The sequence below is a fragment of the Odocoileus virginianus genome, chromosome 5, assembly GCF_023699985.2.
Source record: "Odocoileus virginianus isolate 20LAN1187 ecotype Illinois chromosome 5, Ovbor_1.2, whole genome shotgun sequence".
Lineage (NCBI taxonomy): Eukaryota > Metazoa > Chordata > Mammalia > Artiodactyla > Cervidae > Odocoileus > Odocoileus virginianus.
In genome coordinates this window covers 40,953,093-40,973,813 of record NC_069678.1, presented here as the reverse complement: position 1 = coordinate 40,973,813, position 20,721 = coordinate 40,953,093, and the positions used below count along the sequence as shown (strand labels likewise).

Here is a 20,721-nt window from a genome sequence, read left to right as displayed (position 1 = left end):
TTGTCTTTAATTTATTTATTATTCTCATGCATTTATTTACATTTTTACTCCATTTGTATATATTCCCAAGCATTATATGCTTATGTTGCATCTTTTGAAACTTTCAATAAGCAGTATCATACTTTACACATTCTTTTGAAAATTTTTTTAGAACAATATTTTGCTTTTGAAATTATTTAGTGTCTCTACTCTACTTACATTTTGTATTCACTTCTATAGTGGTGGTGGTTGTGGTTTAGTCACTAAGTTGTGTCCGACTCTTGTGACCTCGTGGACTGTAGCCGGCCAGACTCCTCTGTCCATAGGATTTCTTAGGCAAGAATGCTGGAGTGGGTTGCCATTTCCTTCTCCAGGGGATCTCCCCGACCCAGGGATCGAACCCAGGTGTCCCACATTCCAGATTCTTACCGACTGAGCTACAACATTAAATAGTAGGATTCCGTTCTGTAATCAAACCACAACTTACTCAGCCACTTCCCTAGTGATGAACTTTTGGTAGTTTTTTGTTTGTTTGTTTTGCTTTGCTTTGTTTTTTATGCTATGAACAGCCCTTCAATAAATACTTTTGCACCTACCTCCATATACCTACATCAAGAGCTTTTTGGGTGAGGGTGTATACTCTGGAATTGAATTGCTGGCTTGCAGGATACATGTAACTTTCAGTACATAAGATTTTGCCAACTTGTTCTCCAGAGTTTTAGCCTATTTACATCTCTCAAAGCTACATTTACAAGTTCCAATTACTCCAAATCTTAAATGTTTGGTACTATCAGACTTAAAATTTGTCCATCTCAAGGGAGCAAAATGACATATTATTAGGGATTTCAATTCACATATTCCTGATTATTAAGGAAGAATGAATATCTCTTCATACAGTAATTCAGCATCTATATGTGAATCACTAGTTCCCATCTTTTGTCCAGTATTCTAGATCCAAGGCCTCCTCATCCTTGCCACCACTGCAAACACAGTCAGTATTAGGAAGTAAGAAAAGAAGAAGGTGGAAGACCTCTTAGCATCACAAGAATCTGAGCTTTACCCAAAGAGACTACTAAATTATATGAATAGATTAAGCTTTTAACTGAATTGGATATAAAAGTTTCCTTTCTTTCTCAATTCCCCAACCACTCTTCACTAATCTAAGTTAGGACTTGTGAGGAAAACCAGATTAGCCAGAAATAAATTTTATATTTGCACATGTCTAAGTACCAATCTGTAACCCTATTAGACACTTAATTGTAATAAGCAACAACTCAGTAGCGCACCTAAAAATCATATTTTTTCTTTATTATGCTTTCCCTCTTTCTCAACATCCAAACCATGAGCAAATCCAGTCAACTATATCTCCAAGATGTCTTGAATCTGATCATTATTTACTCTCTATTGCTCCCCTGCATTCCAAGTCACTCTATCATTTTTTCATCTACATGACTGCCACAGCCTTGTAAGTGATTTGGTCCACTTTCACCCTTACATTCCATTTCTTCAGAGTAACCCAAATGATCATGAACAGTTTTAATCAAACATCTCTCCTTGTGTAAAACCTTCCAAATGGCTTCCCATTGCAATCAGGATAATCTTTAAATCGCTTATCATGGTCTATAGGCCCCTATATGATCTGCCACCTCCTATTTCTCTGACATCATGTTTTCCAGTTATTTACTACTTGGACCCTTCCATTTTTAAAATAAGACATTTAATAGACACCCTTTCTACCTTGGGGCATTTGCATTAGATGTTTCCTCTACCTAGAAAACTCCTTTTCAGATAGTCACATGATTGGCTTCTTTTTATCATTAGGCATCTAGTTCAATGTAACTTCAGGTAGTCCTTCTGTGGCCATCCCAATTAAAGTAGCCCCTTTATCAGGGCATTCAAAATCCCATTACCATGTTTTATTTTCCTCTTAGGGCTTTCACTATCAGAAATTATTATTCTTGTTCACACTGTCCTTCTACACTGCATGTTCCATGATAGCAGAGATCTTGTCTGTTTTGCTCATTGTTCTAACAGGGTCCAGAACTGTGTCTCGTATATAATTGATGCTTAATAAATATTTAATAAATGAATGCTAGAATGCATGCCCAAAGGAGAAAATATTTAGTCTTACAGACAGTAGCTGGTCTACTAGATATCTATTTGTAAATAAATAACACCTTAAAAAATTTTACTATCTGTTGGAATTAAAACCAAAGTTCATGAATAAAAGGCAAAGGATAGTGACATTTTTACACTTTTTAGCTTCTAGGAAATAGAACGAATGGACCTGTTAGAAATCTCCTGCATAGTAAACTTTCAAACATATTTGAAGAGCTCGTTATGTGTGAGAAAAGACACTGCCTGTGTTCTATATTGTATTTTCTTCTGTCATATCAGAAAGATCTTCCCTGGTATTTTCATTCACTTTTTTTCTATTTAAAGGTAGTTTGTTTTTCTTTTTGGGGAGTGGCGGTGGTAAACTTCCACTGATGTTAGGTTGGTTTATTTTAGTGTTTGTTCAGAAATGCATCAATGATAATTTTCTCCAAAATGTTGGCTTTTAAAAGTTTTAATTAAAAAAAAAAAGTTTACATGACCCACTGCAACCTATTTGTGTATTTAGAGACTTGCAGGGCAGAGTAGAAAAAGGCAATCATTTCTCAATGTGCATGTTTTAATAGACTTCTTCAATGATTACACAAATAAGAATGTTTTTAAACAAATGTCATGTTGACAGGGAATAGTTGCCTTGATGTTCAGCCTACTCACACCACAGAGGACGGATTTGGGATTCCCTACTGATTAACTTTGTGAGAGTAGCTGTAGTCTCAGAAGTAACATATCACATCTATTTTTAAAAACAATGGTTTTTGTGATATAATTCACATACCATATTATTAATCTATTTAAAGGAGTGACCCCCAATCATTCTGGCACCAGGGACTGGTTTCATGGAGGACAATTTTTCCATGGACTGGGGAGATAAGTATGGTTTCAGGATGACTCAAGTGCATTACATTTATTATGTCATCTCTGATCGGACAGGAGGCAGAGCTCACATGGTAATGAGAGCAGTTGTAAATATAGATGAAGCTCTGCTTTCTCATCTGCTGTGTGGCCTGGTTCCTAACAGGTCCTGGACCAGTATGGGTCCACAGCCTGGGGGGTGGGGACCCCTGATTTGAAGTGTATGATTCAATGGTTTTTATAGTTCTGTGCAACCATCACCATAATTTTAGAATCAATTTCTATCACCCCATAAAGAATCCTGTACCCACTGACAGGCATTTCCAGTTTCCTCCCAAGCCCTAACCTTAGGCAACTTGAGTTCGCTGTCTCTAGAGATTTGCCTATTTGGGATATTTCCTGTATTATGTGGTCTCTTATGACTGACTGCTAGGCATAATGTTTTCAAAGTTCATCAAGATTGTAGCATGAATCAATATTTTTTTTTTTTGCATGGATCACTATATTTTTTATTGTCAAATAATATTCCATTGTATGATATACTACATTAATTAATAAACATTTATTGATTTATGACCATTTTTGGTTATTTCTTTTGAGCTAACATAAATAATGCTGCTATGAGCATTCATGTAAAAATTTTTGTTTGAATCCTGTTTTCAATTCTTTTGGGTATATGCCAAGAACGGATGGGTCATATGGTAACTCTGTTTTTAACATTTTGAGAAACTGCCAAATTGATTTACAAAGTAGCTGTACCATTTTACATCCAACCAATGACGTATAAGAGTTCCAATTTCTTTATATTCTCATCAACACTTATTATTTTGTTTTTCTTTTTTCCCTCTAGTAGATGTGAAGTGGTATCTCATTGTGACTTTATTTGCATTTTCCTAATAGTTAATGATGCTGAGTATCTTTCATGTGCTTATTTGCCAATTATATATATCTTCTTTGGAGAAATATCTGTTTCACTTTACAATCAAATTATCTTATTATTGAGTTGTAAGAGTTCTTCATATATTTTTGGATACTAGTCTCTTATCACATATGATTTGCAAATATTTTATCCTATTCTATGGTGTCTTTTCACTTTCTTGATGGTGTTCTTTGAAGTTCTAAAACTTTTCACTTTAATGTAGTCCAATTTATCTGTTTTTCTTTGTTATTTGTAATTTTGGTGTTATCTAATAAGGCTTCGCATAACCCAAGGTCAAGAAGATTTCCTTCTATGTTGTCCTCCAAGACATTTATAGTTTTAGCTCTTAAATTTAGATCTATGACCCAGATTGAGTTAATTTTGTGTGTAGCATAAGGAAAGATCCAAATTAATTTTTTAGTGTGTGGGTATCAAGTAGTTTTAGCAACATTTATTGAAAAGACCATTCTTTCTCTCATTAAATTTTCTCAGTACATCACATGCTTTTGTAATTCAAATTTATCTTGTTTATTTTTTTTCCCTGGAAATTAATTTATCCCTTGAGGTAACCAATAACACTAGACATTGTTAAATAAAGTTTGGAAATTACAGAGAATGTTCCCATTAGAGACTGTATTTTTCTTCTGCTTGAAATCTTTCAGTGGCCTCTTACTATACTTTAAATAAGCCCCAATTTTTTTACTATGGTTTAAAAGGTCCTTCATGATTTGCTACCTACCTATTTCCTCAAGCTCATCTCAAACAACGTTTCACTATTCACTCTGCTGTAGCAAACTCCTTTTAGTTTTCCAAAAATACCTAGATCATTCTTACCTCCCCATCTTGGTCCTTGCTATTCCATTGTTATTTGACCTACCTTGAAGGATCTCCAGAGTTCTTTCATTCCCTGGATCATCTTCACTCTCCAGGTCTCAGCTCAATCCTCCCCTATCTAGAGAAGCCTTTCCTCACTGCCTTAGTGTAAATAGCTTCTCTTCTCTTAACTAGTTGGCTTTCCCCTTCCCTTAACCAGTTGTCCTTTATTATCATCTTGTTTATCTTTATCACTACATTAACCACCACCTGCAGTGATCTTGCCTATTCAGTCTTCTCCATGATACTGTCAAATCTGAGATCAGGAACCTTCCTCATCTTGCTTGGTATTCCCAAAACTTAGCAGAGTTCTTGGCTCATCCAAGGAACTCATAAACTTCACTGAATTAGTGAATGGAAAAATTTTAGAGTCACAGTTTGTAAAGCTAACAAAAATTTATAAACTATATAAAAATTCAGAAGATTAAAAAAAATTTAATTTCTAAATATTTAGAAAATTTTTATGGAGTCACAGTGTGTAAAGCTAACAAAAATTTAGAAACATCCAAGCTAATTTTTTTTAAGGCTATGTAACCTTTTCTTCTCAAAAAAAGCCTGCATAGAAGCTAATATGTTAACCAGACATGGAGAATCTTCTCTGATTCAAGCAGATAAAGAATAAACAAAGTCCTTCCAGTTCAGCATCCTCCTTGACACAATCATCATAGGGGTTCTGCAGAGCTCCAACCCCTTTATTAAGTGTAACGTGTAAACTGAGAAACCAAAGAACGACTCCCAGAACAATGTACAGCACTTTAGTAATAGACTAGGGGTTTGAACAACTCTTGCAGAGTAGACAGTGCACGGTTCTTTCTATTGTGTGTTGCTTTACAACACAACAGTTCAGAACACGCAAGTCTAAAACCAGAGTTACATGAATCATTTGGAAGATAAGGATTTAGATAACCTTTTACTCCTTAACGCCACTGACTTCAAGTTTCCACAGTGATTATTTTCAGGGTTTCCAAGGAAACTGTCTTAGAAACAAGAGTCATGTATACCTCATTCTTTTCTAAATATTTCTAACTATTCCTCTCATCTTTTTGACTTCACTTTTAAGACTCTACTGAAAAAGCTTCTTTGAAAAGTATGCATTATTTAATTTCAGATTCTCTTAAGCTATTCACTTCTACCTAATATCATACCACTTTACACAGATGGGAAAATTAAACGTCAATAAATCCCATCAAGTTTTCCTGTAAAGCAATAAAACAAGACAATTTCATTTATACCTACTCAGCTTCAGAGTACATAGCTTCACATCTGTTTAGATCTTAAATAGCAGGGCAATACACTTTTTAAGAAATGAATGATGGACCATAAGTCAGGCATATGTTTCTTCACAGAAGCTTTCAAGCTCCTTTTCTCATGCAGAGTTAAGCATTTAGACAACTGAATTGTCTGTTTTAGAGCAGATTTCAAGCATGAAATACAAAATGTTTTCCTTTGTTCAAAGAGTTCATCTTGGATTTGGGAATTAGTTACGGATGTTTCCCTTGCCTTATTTTTCTATCAAGATATCATTTTCCAATCTTTTAGAAAGCAAAAAGAACATCTCTTTACTTGAAAAAAATTAATTTTTTCACTCTCTTTCTTATTTTTTTAAAAGAATTTTTAAGGTAGCATCTTTGTGACATTGCCTAAGGAAGAATTATTTTGATGTGCAAAAATAAATTGAACATCAGGCTGCCTGATTAAGCAATAGCTCCTTGGATCATAAAATTCTTTTGAAAAAATATGCCATGGTATTTTTATTGAGCTTATGAGCTAAAAGGCATTTAAAATTCCAAGAAGAACAACAAAAAGAATAAAAAAGAAATGCACATGTGTTGTTACTAAAAAAGGCACCAAAGATGTGTACAAGGCAGGATTATTCCTGGGAAAAGTTATGAAGCAGATGAAGTCTGTGTTTATCATTTTTCCATGTCTTGTTTTGAGCCCCCTTTTCATCTCTGTTCTACCCATCACCATTTGTCATTCTGCATCATCCCTCTGGGATTCCTGGCTGTGTTGTCCTACGGCATGATTAGACCTTTCTTTTTGTTAGTTCTGTGTCCCACCGCCCTCCCCGCCACCACTCCAAATAACTTTAGTATTTCCTTAGGGAACTAGGCCAATTGCCTGAAAAAAAAAATCTATGCTAAAATATTAATAATCATTAATGACTTTATTATATAAAAACAAATTTTAGGAAACTTCTCAGGAAGATAACTACACTTTCTCAGTACTTGTTATTTGGCTTCTCTTTGGGTCCAGTCCTGATGAATCCTCTAAAAAAATTAAAACTATCAAGAATGCTAGAAATCCAAGTCTCAAGAAGTGTGGCTGGGAACCTGAGGGTGAGGCTGAAGCAGGTTTTTGAATCACAGAGACAGAATAACCACATTAAGAAGCTGGAGGAAAGGTTTCATTTGGGTTGCATTGTCTTTTCCCCAGGCCAACATAGCATTGTGGAGTGAACCCATTTGATCTATAGCGTCTCCTGTGGGGAAAAAGAGAACCCAAAGCGGATATTCAGCCCATCTACTGTTGCAAGGTGTTTCCAGAGTTGCCCAGTCAGGTCTGCGTGAGGATCATTTGGAGAACTCGAGGGCCTGACAACTGGGGAAAAGATAAGAGATGGGCAAAGGGGCAAGATTTACAGTAACCAGTACTAAAGTATTATTGGATTTCATCTCTGCTTGTAGCAGCACCTGAACAGAGATCCCAGCCAGTGGTCTGCCTATCTGCGGAACTTAGCTGGTGGCATTTTCTGATCAGGGAGCTTGGCTGCAGTTCTGCATGATTTGGAAAGTGAAAGTGAAAATCGTTCACTCTTGTCCAACTCTTTGCGACCCCATGGACTGCAGCACGCGAGGTCTCCCTGTCCGTCACCAACTCCCAGAGTTTACCCAAACTCGTGTCCATTGAGCCGGTGATGCCATCCAATCATCTCATCCTCTGTTGTCCCCTTCTCCTCCTGCCCTCAATCTTTCCCAGCATCAGGGTCTTTTCAAATAAGTCAGCTCTTCGCATCAGGTGGCTGAAGTATCGGAGTTTCAGCTTTAACATCAGTCCTTCCAGTGAACACCCAGGACTGATTTCCTTTAGGATGGACTGGTTGGATCTCCTTGCAGTCCAAGGGACTCTCAAGAGTCTTCTCCAACACCATAGTTCAAAAGTATCAATTCTTCTGCACTCAACTTTCTTTACAGTCCAACTCTCACATCCATACATGACTACCGGATAAACCATAGCCTTGACTAGACGGACCTTTGTTGGTAAAGTAACGGACTGTATAGTCCATGGAATTCTGCAGGCCAGAATGATGGAGTGGTGTGTGTCTCCAGCCAAATGTTCATACCTGCTCTTGAGCCTGTTATATGGCCCTGCCTGGGCAGGTGAGTAATTCTACAACACTGCTCAACAGCTAAGCATGGGCTCCCATCCTGCTCAACCAGAAAGCCTTGTCTGAGAACTTAGGCAGCTGTGGAGTCCATATGACAGCCTTGCTCAGGCAGGGAGCCACGCCAGCAGACCAGGGAGCCTGAGCAGTGACCCTGGGCAGGCTTGGAGTCCAGCTAAGTTAAGTACTTCCCAGCTGTGGGATCCAGCCCTATTCAGCAGCAGTTTCACCTACAGCCTGTCCAATTATAAAAACAGCTTGTAACCTCATCCATGCAATGTAACTCCATCCTACCATGGAGTATTATCTGTGAGATGCAGCTGAAGGCCCCACTTAATCAGACAGCCTGGCAAGTGGCCTCATCCAACAGCCAGTGCCCTAACTGATCACAAAGCAAATCTGTTCAAACCTGGGGCACAGCCTGTAGCTCCATTCAACTGTGAAGCCATGTTTGCAGCCCTGCCTGAATATGGGGTCCTACCAGGGCCACATCCGGTTAGGGAGTATAACATGAGGCCTTGCCTAACTGCACAATCCAACAAGTGCTACTGTCCTTCCAGGGAACATAGCCTGAGATCATACCCTACCAGAGGTAACTTCAGAAGCCAGCTAATGGCCCCATCTGACCATGGAACCCAGCCAGCATACCTACCCAACCAGGGTACCTATTTAGTGGCCCCACTACTATGTGGAGACTAGCCAGGTGGCCAACCCAACTGCAGAGACCAGCCAGTGGCAACTCTCCTCTTGCCTCACAATATGTGTAGGGACCTCACCAACCTGGAGATCTTAGTAGCAAGCTGTGCCAGCCCACAAACACTATAAGCAGACCCATCCAGGTCCCTCAAGCAAAGAGACTGGTGAAGGTCTTTCTCTGCCAAAACAAACCTATAAAATCTAGAAGAGGAGATCACTTACTCAAATGTGCAAGCATCGATGCAAGGATATTGTGATAATAAAAAAACAGGTAAACATAACAAAACCAAAAGAAACTTAAAATACTTCAATAATTGAAATGGAAGTCTGTGAACAGTCTAACAAAGAATCTGTGACCCCATCTTCTGTAAACCCTCCAGGCTCCTCTGTCCATGGAATTCTCCAGGGAAGAATTGCTGTTGTTCAGCTGCTAAGTTGTGTTCAACTCTTTGCAACCCCATGGACTGCAACACACCAGGCAAGAATATTCCTCTTGGAACAGTGCAGTGAACTTCAAGAATACATAGACAGATAACTAAATGAAATTAGGAAAACAATGCATGAGAAGTTCAACAAAGAAATAGAAATCATGAGAATAAACAAAACAAAAATCCTAGAGATAAATACAGTGATTGAAGAATTCAACAGTTTCAACAGCAGACCTGCTCAAGCAGAAGGATCAATGAACTCAAAGATAAGTGATTTTAAATTATCCCAAAGAGCAAAAAGAATAAAGAAAAGACTAGGATACTTACAGGAAAGCATCAAGTAGGACAATATTGTGCAAATACCAGGAGAATAAAAAAAGAAAAGAGCAGAAAGAATATTTAAAGATATAATGGCTGACAACATCCCAAACTCGGGGAGAGAAATAGTTGTCCAGATTTTTGAGGCTCAGAGGATACCAAATAGATTGAATCCCAAAAGGGCTACTTTGAGACACATTATAGTCAACACTCAGTACCTGCAGGTTTCACAACTGCAGAGTCAAACAACCAAAATATTAATGATATTAATATCACCAAAATATTAAATATTTTTTTAAAATTCCAGAAAGTTGCAAACCTTGAATTTGCCATGCAGTGACAATAGTTTACATAGCATCTATACTATATTTACAACATATTTACATAGTATTTATTTTACTAGGTATGTAAGTAACCTAGAGGTGATTTAAAGTATACAGGAGAATGTAGGTAGGTTATATGCAAATACTAAGCCATTTTATATAAGGGACTCAAGCATCTGCAGAGTTTGGTATCTGTGGCAGTCCTGGAACCAATCTCCCATGGAAACTGAAGGATGACTGTAATTATACCATCAAAGCAAAGAGAGAATTTTAAAAGTAGCAAGAGAAATGTGACTCATCACATATAACAACCCAAATAATACTATGAGTAGGTTTCTCAGTACATATTTTATAGACCAGGAGAGAATGAGATAACATCTTTAAAATATGGGAAGAAAAACAAAACCCCTTAATCAAGAACACTATACCCAGAACTGTCCTTCAGGAATAAAGGAGTGAGAAAGAGCTGCCCAAACAACCCAAAGCTGAAGAGTTCATCACCTCTAAAGCTGCCTTACAAAAAAATGCTAAAGGTCATTTTTGAAGCTGAAATAAAACAATGTACCATTGTAATCACTTAGCAATATTTATGTATATCAAATCAACATGTCATGTTCTATAAACTTATATATGTCAATTATATCTCAAAGTGAGAGGAAAAATTAAGAAGTTCAATAACCTGTGTGACATATGGGAAAGGTATCTTTTTTCCTTGGATGTTAGGCTGATAATCAGTGCCTGGTTCGTCCCTCGCTCAAGCCATAATTCTACACCTTCAAACACCAAATGGACATATAAGGGGGTCAAGAATGTGAGTATATGATTCACACGTGTGTGTGTGTGTGTGTGTGTGCAGAGGGCTGAGTTCACTGAGTTTTGAACCCAGAGGTACTCACCGGAGGGCCCATCAGACCTGGTCCACCCAAAGGCCCTGTGGTCCCTGGTAAGCCTGTCTCTCCTTTTTCTCCATCCTCTCCAGGAAGTCCCCTTCCTCCTGGGTTCCCCTATAACCACAGCAAAAAATTTTAAGAAAAAGAAAGTAGTGAAATAATTATACCATGCAATAAGGATATTTTTTGCTGGCACATAGAAAATTAAGTGTAATATAATATTTTAAAGATTTCTCAAAAACATCTACCTTAATCATAATGTTAAAAGCATAATTTACCTTCAATCCATCTTTACCCTGGAGACCTTCTTCTCCAGGAGCTCCTGGTTCACCCTATTTGGCAGCAGAAAATAATATCTATTATGTTATTGAGTCATTTATCCTGATTTTTATTTTTTGTTCCTCGTATCCATAGAAGTAGCAGTTTTATGTACATTTATTCCTACTTCTACTTTATTTATAAGGAGTACCTGACAATATAATAAACATGATTTAATTTGCCTGGAATAACTCTGAAGATGATGTAAAGAGTTATAGCACTGTAAATTCAAATAAGAGGGTCCTGGAATATTAACAACTTTAAGGTAATTAAGGGTAATATATATTCATTTGGTAGCTTTGGAAACAGACACCTACATCTACATTTCTTAAAAGACTGTACATCTACAGTTCTTAAATACTGAATTTCATAAAATCGTAGTAGCTTGCTTTTCTGAATTTACATGGATTAATACAACTTAATTCAGTTAAAATCAGTGTACCAGATTTTTAGGTCTGTGTTCTCTCTCTCACACAGGAGAAGTGATATTCAGAGCAGGCCCTTACTTGGAAGCTGTCTTCCTGGCTTAGAACTTGCAGAAGTAAATGTAGAGCTACACTTTATGAAGTGATTAAAGGAGCACTAGTTCTCCTGCCACCTGAACCATTTAAAAATAAATTAATCAGTGTCTCCACAGCTGCCCATTGCTCCCACTGCTGATACTTCATTACCCTCACCTCATACTGTCTGCACCCCTGAAAAACAGAGGAAAAATGAACAAGAAAGAAGTGGGATGCAAAAAAGAAAACTTTTTGCATCTTAGTAAAAAAGAAAAAAAAAAGTCTCTTAAAATTATCTTGGCCCCTGTTATCTTGGGAAAAACCTTACCACAGCTTAAATGAACCACTGTCTATATTAGAATGTAAGCTATCTCATTGTAATTATCTAGTTATTTCTTTGCAACTTATTAGCTTTGCACACCTTTGGTTTTTTGGTTTTCTAAACACAAATTATGTTTCAATGCCTTATCTGTCTTGTTAGGTCAGGAAATAGCATGAGAGCTGAACATTAGTATTTGTGAATTTCTTCTTCTTGCTAACATTAGTGACATGCACAGTGACCATTTAGCAAGGACTCTGCTGAGTACATCTGATTCTGAGAAAAGAATGTGTGAGGTTAGGGCTCTCAATGCTATTAAATAATGACGTGAAGAGTTTAGCATGCAACTTTTCAACTTATGGAATAAAGACAAACATTTTCTATAATGCAAGAGAAGCTTCCTATACAATCATTTAAGTCTTTACACTGAGCTTTCAATCTGTAAGATAGGTTGGCCAGTGCATCAGAATGGTTTCTCGTAGGCACTTACCCGTAACCCTGGCTCCCCAGCAGCTCCGACACTGCCCGCAGGTCCAACATCTCCCTGCAGAAACAAAGGGGAAGATTAAACTCCTTTCTACTAAAACTGCATGTTTAATAATTATGGAGGGCATATTATGAAGACAGGGGTTCCAAAACAATGCTCCTTTCTTTTCTTCAGATTATTTACAATATTTTTGCTTTTTCATTTGCATTCCTTCCCATATATACATATATATATGTATGTATAGATATGTATGCATATATATGGATAAGTAAATAATATTTTTGACTCATTTGAGAACACTTTCTATTTTTATCTACTATTCTTTACCTGCTTCCAAGGTGGTGGGTGTTCACCAAAATATGGCAAACATAGTGGTCAGTGGTGAAAGGTTTGAGCAGTCTCCTTGACTATTAAGGGATGTTACCTTTGTGCCTGGCTCGCCTAGAAGACCAGATTCCCCTTCAGTACCTGGAGGTCCCTAGAAGAGAATGATTTGGAACATTGTTTGTACACATTCCTTCACCAATATAAAGTCAGTAACAACCTCGTAAGAAGATGGTAGTAATCTTCAGCCCAAGGATGGGATATCTATATCCAGGAAAGGATTCTTGTTGTCCCTTTGTAAACTTCATGGCATAAGACCAGATAATTTCTGGGACTTTGAAGAGTTCAAATGCTAAAACAGTACCACCATAAATCAGGACTTCTTAGACCAGGGTCTTCTAATCCTTCCTCTCACCCTTTAATCTTCGGTCGCGAAAACTACTTCCCATTTCCTCTTTAATTTTCTACCGTCATATCTTACTAGTCTCTATGTTTTTCACTTTGAATTCTTCTCCCCATTTATTTTCATCCCTCTTGTAATATACTTCCTGAAAAAAAGTGCATTTTCTTTATTGGTTTTATAAAACATATCACACAAAGAAGATACGAATTATATATATACATGTGTATGGCATTGTTTTCCCATTCTCCTTTCATAAGTGGGGGTCCATTGGGAAGCTTTTGATTGAAGTTTTTATCTTGAAAACATATAACTTGCAATTTCTGGCTATTTATAAGCATGGTGCTCCTGTAATCATTGTTGTATTTTTGTCTCTTGGAGATATTTATCTTGTTTTTGAGCATACTATGCATGCCTCTGCTTTTTCTTCTTTCTCACTCTTTTTCTTCTCTTTTTTGTCAATCTATGTGTATGTGTATGTATGTGTACTTATACACACAATTATAAACACACACATATGCATTTTATATCCCCATATTTTCAGAGTACAGGGGTAGGTTAAAGCATTAACCTATGATATTAATACAGTTTGATCAGAAGTTTCCTGTTTGCTTTTTGTCTTCTAGGGATTCCCTCAATAGTTCTGATCCATGGGTGATAAACCTCCTTGTAATTATTAGAGATTAAAATGTATCTTATGCTGTTATAGTATTTTAGATGAGAAGTTGTTTTCTATCTTGACTCAGCTTCCACAATCCATATTTACTTTGCTTTTTTGAAAGTAAAAGCTATAGTGCACAACAGTACAGATGAAGTTGTAATGAACAACCCCAGACCCACTCATCAGAGGCAACTACTTTACAAAACAATTTTTGCTTTTAGTTTTCCTTATAATCAAGAAATATTCCTCTACTTCTTGATATATTACCTTGCTAAAAGTTTAGTTCCCTTAAAACTCTTTCCCTTTTACCATAATTTCACCAATTTTTGGAATGATTATTTTATTTAAAATTTTACATTGGTTACCTTTGTGACTTTACAAGAGACAGTGTATTCCAGAACTTAAGAGGAAGGATCATGAAGTGAGACTGCCTGAGCTTCTGCTCTGCTTCAGAAATTACAGGATTTAGTATTCTATCCTAAGGTTAAAATTCTCTCTCAAGAGAGAATTCAACTCTCTTCAGATTTCTTCCATATCAAAATTTCTCTTAATCTCCTAGACCTCATCTAGTCCCCAGTTTCACCCAATCTGTCAGCGACTCTTGGCTTTTTTATTCTTAGGCTAAATCCAATGGTTGATCTTCTGATCTCAGTGGTACCTCCTTTCTTATGCCAATCTTGGATTGGCACTTTGAATTGCCTTCTCTATTTCCATTCCTAGTTGAGTATCAATGGAAAAATTATACTCCCGTGCAAAGTGGCAACATTACATAGTGAGAGGTACAGTGACTAAGAGACTGGGTTCCCTAAATGTGAATGTGGGCTCTGCCACTACTACTAGTTATTGCTCTTGAACAAGTTGCTTAATCATTTCATGGATCCTCATTTGTAGAATGAGAATAACTGTATTACCTGAGTATTGTGAGAATTTATTAATATGATAAAGTACATAGATACTGCTAGGCAAACAGAAATTTCTCTGAAATTGTTACCTATTATTAACAACATCATTATTAATCTAATGCAAATTCAAAGTCTCCCACTTCAGCTTGACTTTTAGTAAGGTATACTTGCTTTTACATATCTGTAACCATTTTCCTCAAGCACTATTCTTTTTTTTGGCCACACTATGGCAAGTGTGATCATTGTTTCTGATCAGGGATCAAATCCATACCCCCTGCATTGAAAGCATGATGTCTTAACCACTGGACTGCCAGGAAAGTTCCCTCAACCACTATTCTGGCATATTTTCCTCAGTGGATCTACTTAACCCCTGCTTCATATCACAAGAGAACTGTCTCCTATTCTGTTAAAAACAACAACAACACTTCAAGTTATGAGCTATGACTTTTCTCTGCTTTCTTTAGGTTCAGAGAATGTAGCATAGTATAGGTTATCAGCACTGGCTTTTGAATCAGGTTTGGATTCAAAAACAATGTCTGCTACTTGTTAACCATTTACCTTGGGCAAAGTAGCAGATTATGATGAACATTCTTCTTACTTGTCTCAGGACAGGATATTGCCATCCATTCTGTTGCACCTAGAAATCTGGAAATAATTTTTGACTTCTCTTTTCCCTTTGCTTTTCATATCCCACAAATATGCAGTTTCTCCAGAATTCATACAACAAACATTTCTCAAATCCATCTCCTTTGCAGATAGTTCAGACCTCTATCATTTCTTACCTAGTTCAATGCAACAGTCTTTTAGAAGGTATACATGTCTGCATTCTTGACTTCTTAAATACATCCTCCTTCAGGTTGCTAAAATGATCTTCCAAAGACACACAAGACTTTATCACTGCCCAGCGCCCTTACAGTGACTTACTATAGCCCATAAGGTAAAAAAATTTAAGGACTTCCCTGGTGGTCCAGTGGCTAGGACTCTGCACTCTCAATGCAGGGTGCTTAGGTTCAATCCCTGGTTGGAAAACTAGATCCTTGATGCTGCAACTAAGAGCCTGCATGCCAGAACTAAAGATCCCACATGCCGCAATGAAGACTTGGCACAGCCAAATAAATATTTAGGAATTCAAGTTTTTTCAAGAGTAGATAAGATTTTTTTTTATTTGATCCAATCATTCCTCTGTAATTTCATCTATCCTTACTGCTTATTTTGACTTTAAGAATCTCTACTGCCTCAAGTTTGCATGTTCCTTCTCATACTATGCTGTGTACCCTTATCCTCTCTTTTCACATGGTTAACTCATACTTGGGCTTCTCTTGTGGCTCAGTAGTAAAGAACCCGCCTGCCAAAACAGGAGATGGGGGTTCAATTCCTGGGTCAGGAAGATCTCCTGGAAAAGGAAATGGTAACTCACTTCAGTATTCTTGCCTGGGAATTCCAAGGGACAGAGGAGCCTGGCAGGCTACAGTCAATGGGGTTGCAAGAGTCAAACATGACTTAGTAACTAAACAACAACAAACTCATACTCATTCCTTAAAACTCAATACCCTCCCCTTATCGCAATGCAAACAAGTCTTTTTCCCCTTATCCAGTTATGGCTATGTACCCACTACTGTACTCTTATAAAGTCCTGTGAATGTCTCCATCATTGGGTCTAACAGATTGAAGTATAATCATCTTTTACGTGATTATCTTCTGGAATAGATTATAAACTGCTGATGGAGTCAGGGATCGTATCTCAGCCACACTTGGATTTTTAGTGAATACATACTGCATAGCAAAAAAGCATTGCATAATCATGGGATTAGAGGAGGAGAAAAGTTTTATTGGAATGTGGCTGAACAGGTCTGCAGAGGTTAGACAATGCAGAACACTGTTTCTCATGTTAAGTAATTGGCACTTTATTTAAAGACTGAGAGCTGATAAAAAATTTCAAGGGCAAGGAAGATATGACAAAGATATACTTGCAACAAACAGCTAAGGAATAATAGCAGCTGGAGGAGACATGGAATAAGGAGCATTGGCAATAGGAACACAAAGAAAATAAAAGAGCTGAGACACTGGTGGGAGCTTATTAAAGGGAAAGCACAGCAGAAGGGACAGGATGAGGCAGGAAGAGGAGTCTGGGAAAGCTCTCAGTTTGAGGTTACTGGACACAAGCGGCATCTTTCAGTGAGATGAGAATAAAAAGAGTAACAGTGCGAAAGTGGTGGGTTTGGTTTAGATATTTTGAATTTGAAAAGTCTGTAGGCTATCTAGGTGCATATATAGAAGGCAACAGGAAATCAATAATTAAAGCCAAAGGGAGAGGGCTCAGAGCTATCTAGTTGAGAGCTTATTATTCTTAAATATATCTCGAATGAGTCACTTTTCAATATTCTTCTATAACAGAGTGAAGGGCTATCAACATTAAATCAGTAAAGAGAAAGCTATATTTACTTTTTGCTCTGTTATTTAAATGAATTGTTAAGAGAAAGTTACATGTATAAAATTAGGCTCATACAACAGTTATCCCTGCTTTTAATAGAACTTTAGATTTTATTTTCTGAATATTAAATAAAATACTATAAAATTATTCTTCAAAATATATATCTAAGATATCAACTTTACCTTTGAAAAGTCTTACAAAAAATACTGAGTACTGATGAGACCAGTCCTGGGTGTCCATTGGAAGGACTGATGTTGAAGCTGAAACTCCAAAACTTTGGCCACCTGATGTGAAGAACTGACTCATTTGAAAAGACCCTGATGCTGGGAAAGATTGAAGGCAGGGGAAGAAGGGGATGACAGAGGATGAGATGTTTGGATGGCATCACCGACTCGATGGACATGGGTTTGGGTGGACTCCGGGAGTTGGTGATGGACAGGCAGACCTGGTAGGCTGCGGTTCATGGGGTCGCAGAGTCGGACACGACTGGGCGACTGAACTGAACTGATGAACCAACAAGAAACAACCCCAGGAAAAATTACCTCAGCACCCATTTCTCCAGGAGGCCCAGCATCACCTTGTGGTCCTCGTGGTCCCTATATAAAAACAAAATTTAAGATGTGAGAAATAAATTTCACTCTATATTTCAATTAATATGTGCATATAATTAAAATATATCATATGTAACAACGGAAAATACATTTATCAATGTATTACTTTACTCTGTATAAACAAAACTAAATCTTGAGTTGATTCATCTTTTTTTGTTAATAATATTAAGCTTTCTTTGGATTCAAAAGAAAAGGAAAGAAAGGATGGTGCTTTTCATTTTTTCATTCCCTAAATCACTCATTCATTCCATAAACATTTAATACAGTGCCTACGGCTTTCAGAATTATCTTATTTAATGAGTATAACAATCATGTGCACGTGTGCACGATTAGTGGTGTCAACTCTTTGCGACCCATGGTCTGTAGCCCACCAGGCTCCTCTGTCCACGGGATTTTCCAGACAAGAATATTGGAGTGGGTTGCAATTTCCTCCTCCAGGGGATCTTTCCGACCCAGGGATTGAACCCGTGTCTCTTGAATCTCTTGCATTGAGCAGGTCGATTCTTTACCAACTGCACTACCTGGGACTCTCCCACGACAATCATAGATTTACTTAATATTCCTGAAGAATATATGGCAAACAAAGTAGCAATTTTAAAGAAGCAAATATATGGTCTCCAATGAAATAAAAATATGCTTGAGTTTGCTAGATGATATATTTTATCACAGTAGTGAGTCCAGTTGAACAATTCTTCTAGTTCATATGAATAACTGTAACAATATTTACATGGGATAATCACTAGGGTGCAATAAAATGCATGTGGGACATTTATGGAGATATTTTCCCCTGTAATACTTAATAGTATAAATATAAGTAAATAAACACTAAATAATTAGTGTGTGGAGCCATTTAACTACGTAAAATCACTTTAGAGAGATTAATACTTTAGAAAGTATTAATCGCTCAGTCATGTCTGACTCTTTGCAACCCCATGGACTGTAGCCCGCCAGGCTCCTCTGTCCATGGGATTACCCAGGGAAGAATAGAGGAGAGGGGTGGAATTTCCTTCTCCAGAACATTTATTTAGCAACTGCAATTTAATACTATGTTTCCAGCCACCCAAAGAAGGTGTTTTCAGTTTTTGGTCTTTCTGAAAGACAGTACAAAGAAGGCAATTTTTAGATTCAGAAAATTACAAGATAGTTAAAATTCTATGAGCTTATATTCCATCACAACTTGGTACACATTTCACTTTTCAAAAATGTATTAATAGGGAAAAAGTTGTGACATGGCTGGTTATCTTAAAATGTTTTTCTAAGTTGTTATATTAATGTTCATTTAAAATATTTCCGGAGAAGGAAATGGCAACCCACTCCAGTACTCTTGCCTGGAAAATCCCATGGATGGAAGAGCCTGGTAGGCTACAGTTCATGGGGTCGAGAAGAGTCGGACACGACTGAGCAACTTCACTTTCACTTTTTAAAAATAAAATAAAATATTCAAAAAGTATGGAAACTACAAAAAAAACCAGATTAAGTAAATCATCTGTAATTCTGTCATAAGAGATGACACTGTAAATATACTTGCATATTTCCTTCTAGTTCTTTTGTGGGAGCATATTTATAAAAAACTGTATCTGTTTAATGTTTAAGAGTCTATTATAAATGCAAATATTTTCATCATATTATAAATATTTCACAACAAAATTGTTCAATAACTATATAATATATTCCATTTAACATTCTGTAGTACTGTGATTTAATAATTTTCTTAATGCTAGACAGTTATATTGTTTTTAATTCTTTACAATAAAAGTCTGCTTTATAGGCTTTATTATATACAAGTTAGACTGTAAGTGAATGTTAAGTCTGTTATATCAGACAATATTGCCAAATAGTTGAGATAAATATTTGAATTAGAATTAAAAGGTTGGTATGTAGGTATCACAAATGTTCTCACTCAATAGTACAGCCATTAGAGGTTTTAAGAAGTCAGTAATATTTTTCAATTATGGTTTATTGCATGTTATGCACAGTATTTCAAAGTTTATGGATTCTCCTCAGAATGTTGTTTTATCCTAGTAGAAATACACTGAGAGAAACATGATAGCATTATTTGCTCATAATGTCAACTTTCAGAAAGGTTGCAAAAATTAACATTCCACAATGTAATAAAATTAGAACCTATTTCATTAAATTCATACCAGCAGAGGATATTATTTTGTCAATAAGTTTTTTTTTAAGCTCATTATTTTAATTTTGTTATTTTGACAGACCACCTAGTATCTTAAAATTTTATATGTTTGACTACCAGTGAGGTTGAATATTCTGTCATTTGTTTATCAGATATTTGTAATATTCTACATTTTTCCTGATCATGCTCTTTGCCCATGTATTTTGGGAGTCATTTAAAAAATTTTGTAGAGTTCTTTATATGTTGTGGACATTAACTCTTTCCTGTCCTGTTTTACTGCTAACATCTGCCCAGTTTGTGACTTGTCATTTTATTTTAAAAGTATAACGTTAAAGATAACTTCCCCCACCAAATATGTTCAGAATAGAACACTTGAAAATACAAAGAAGTAAAAATGACCCCAAACCACCATTTAACCCTTTTAACATTTAGTGTATCTCCTAAAATCTGTTTTTTTATAATTGTATTTATTTATTTTTGGTTGTACTGGGCCTTTGCTGCTACATGTGGGCTTTCTCCAGTTGCAGCAAGTGAGGGCTCCCCTTCATTGTGGTATGTCGGCTTCTCATTATGGTGACTTCTCTTGTTATGGAGCACAGGCTCTAGACACACGAGTTTCAGTAGTTGTGGTTCATGGGTTTAATTGCTCTTCAGCATGTGGAATCTTCCCGAACCATGGATTGAATTCATGTTCCCTGCATTGGCTGGTGAACTCTTATCCAATGGGCCACCAGAGAATTCCTCTCCTTAAATCTTGTACCATTAAAAAAAAATTAGGCTGGAAGAAATTTAAAATTTTCATGTACTTAAATCTAAGTCTTTTATGATTTTTTCCATCATATTTAAGTTTAAAACA

General features: G+C 36.7%; 1 protein-coding gene across 1 annotated transcript in view; it reads right to left on the bottom strand.

Annotated features, from left to right (window-relative positions):
* The window catches only part of COL24A1 (collagen type XXIV alpha 1 chain), a 350,400-nt gene that overhangs the window by 94,674 nt on the left and 235,005 nt on the right, over positions 1-20,721 (bottom strand). Inside the window, exons 32-36 of the mRNA XM_070467179.1 lie at positions 17,663-17,716; positions 12,827-12,880; positions 12,406-12,459; positions 11,057-11,110; positions 10,785-10,892 (exon numbers count right to left, since the gene is read on the bottom strand). Of these exons, the coding sequence (XP_070323280.1) occupies positions 10,785-10,892; positions 11,057-11,110; positions 12,406-12,459; positions 12,827-12,880; positions 17,663-17,716 (324 nt within the window). The remainder of the gene's footprint in view (positions 1-10,784; positions 10,893-11,056; positions 11,111-12,405; positions 12,460-12,826; positions 12,881-17,662; positions 17,717-20,721) is intronic.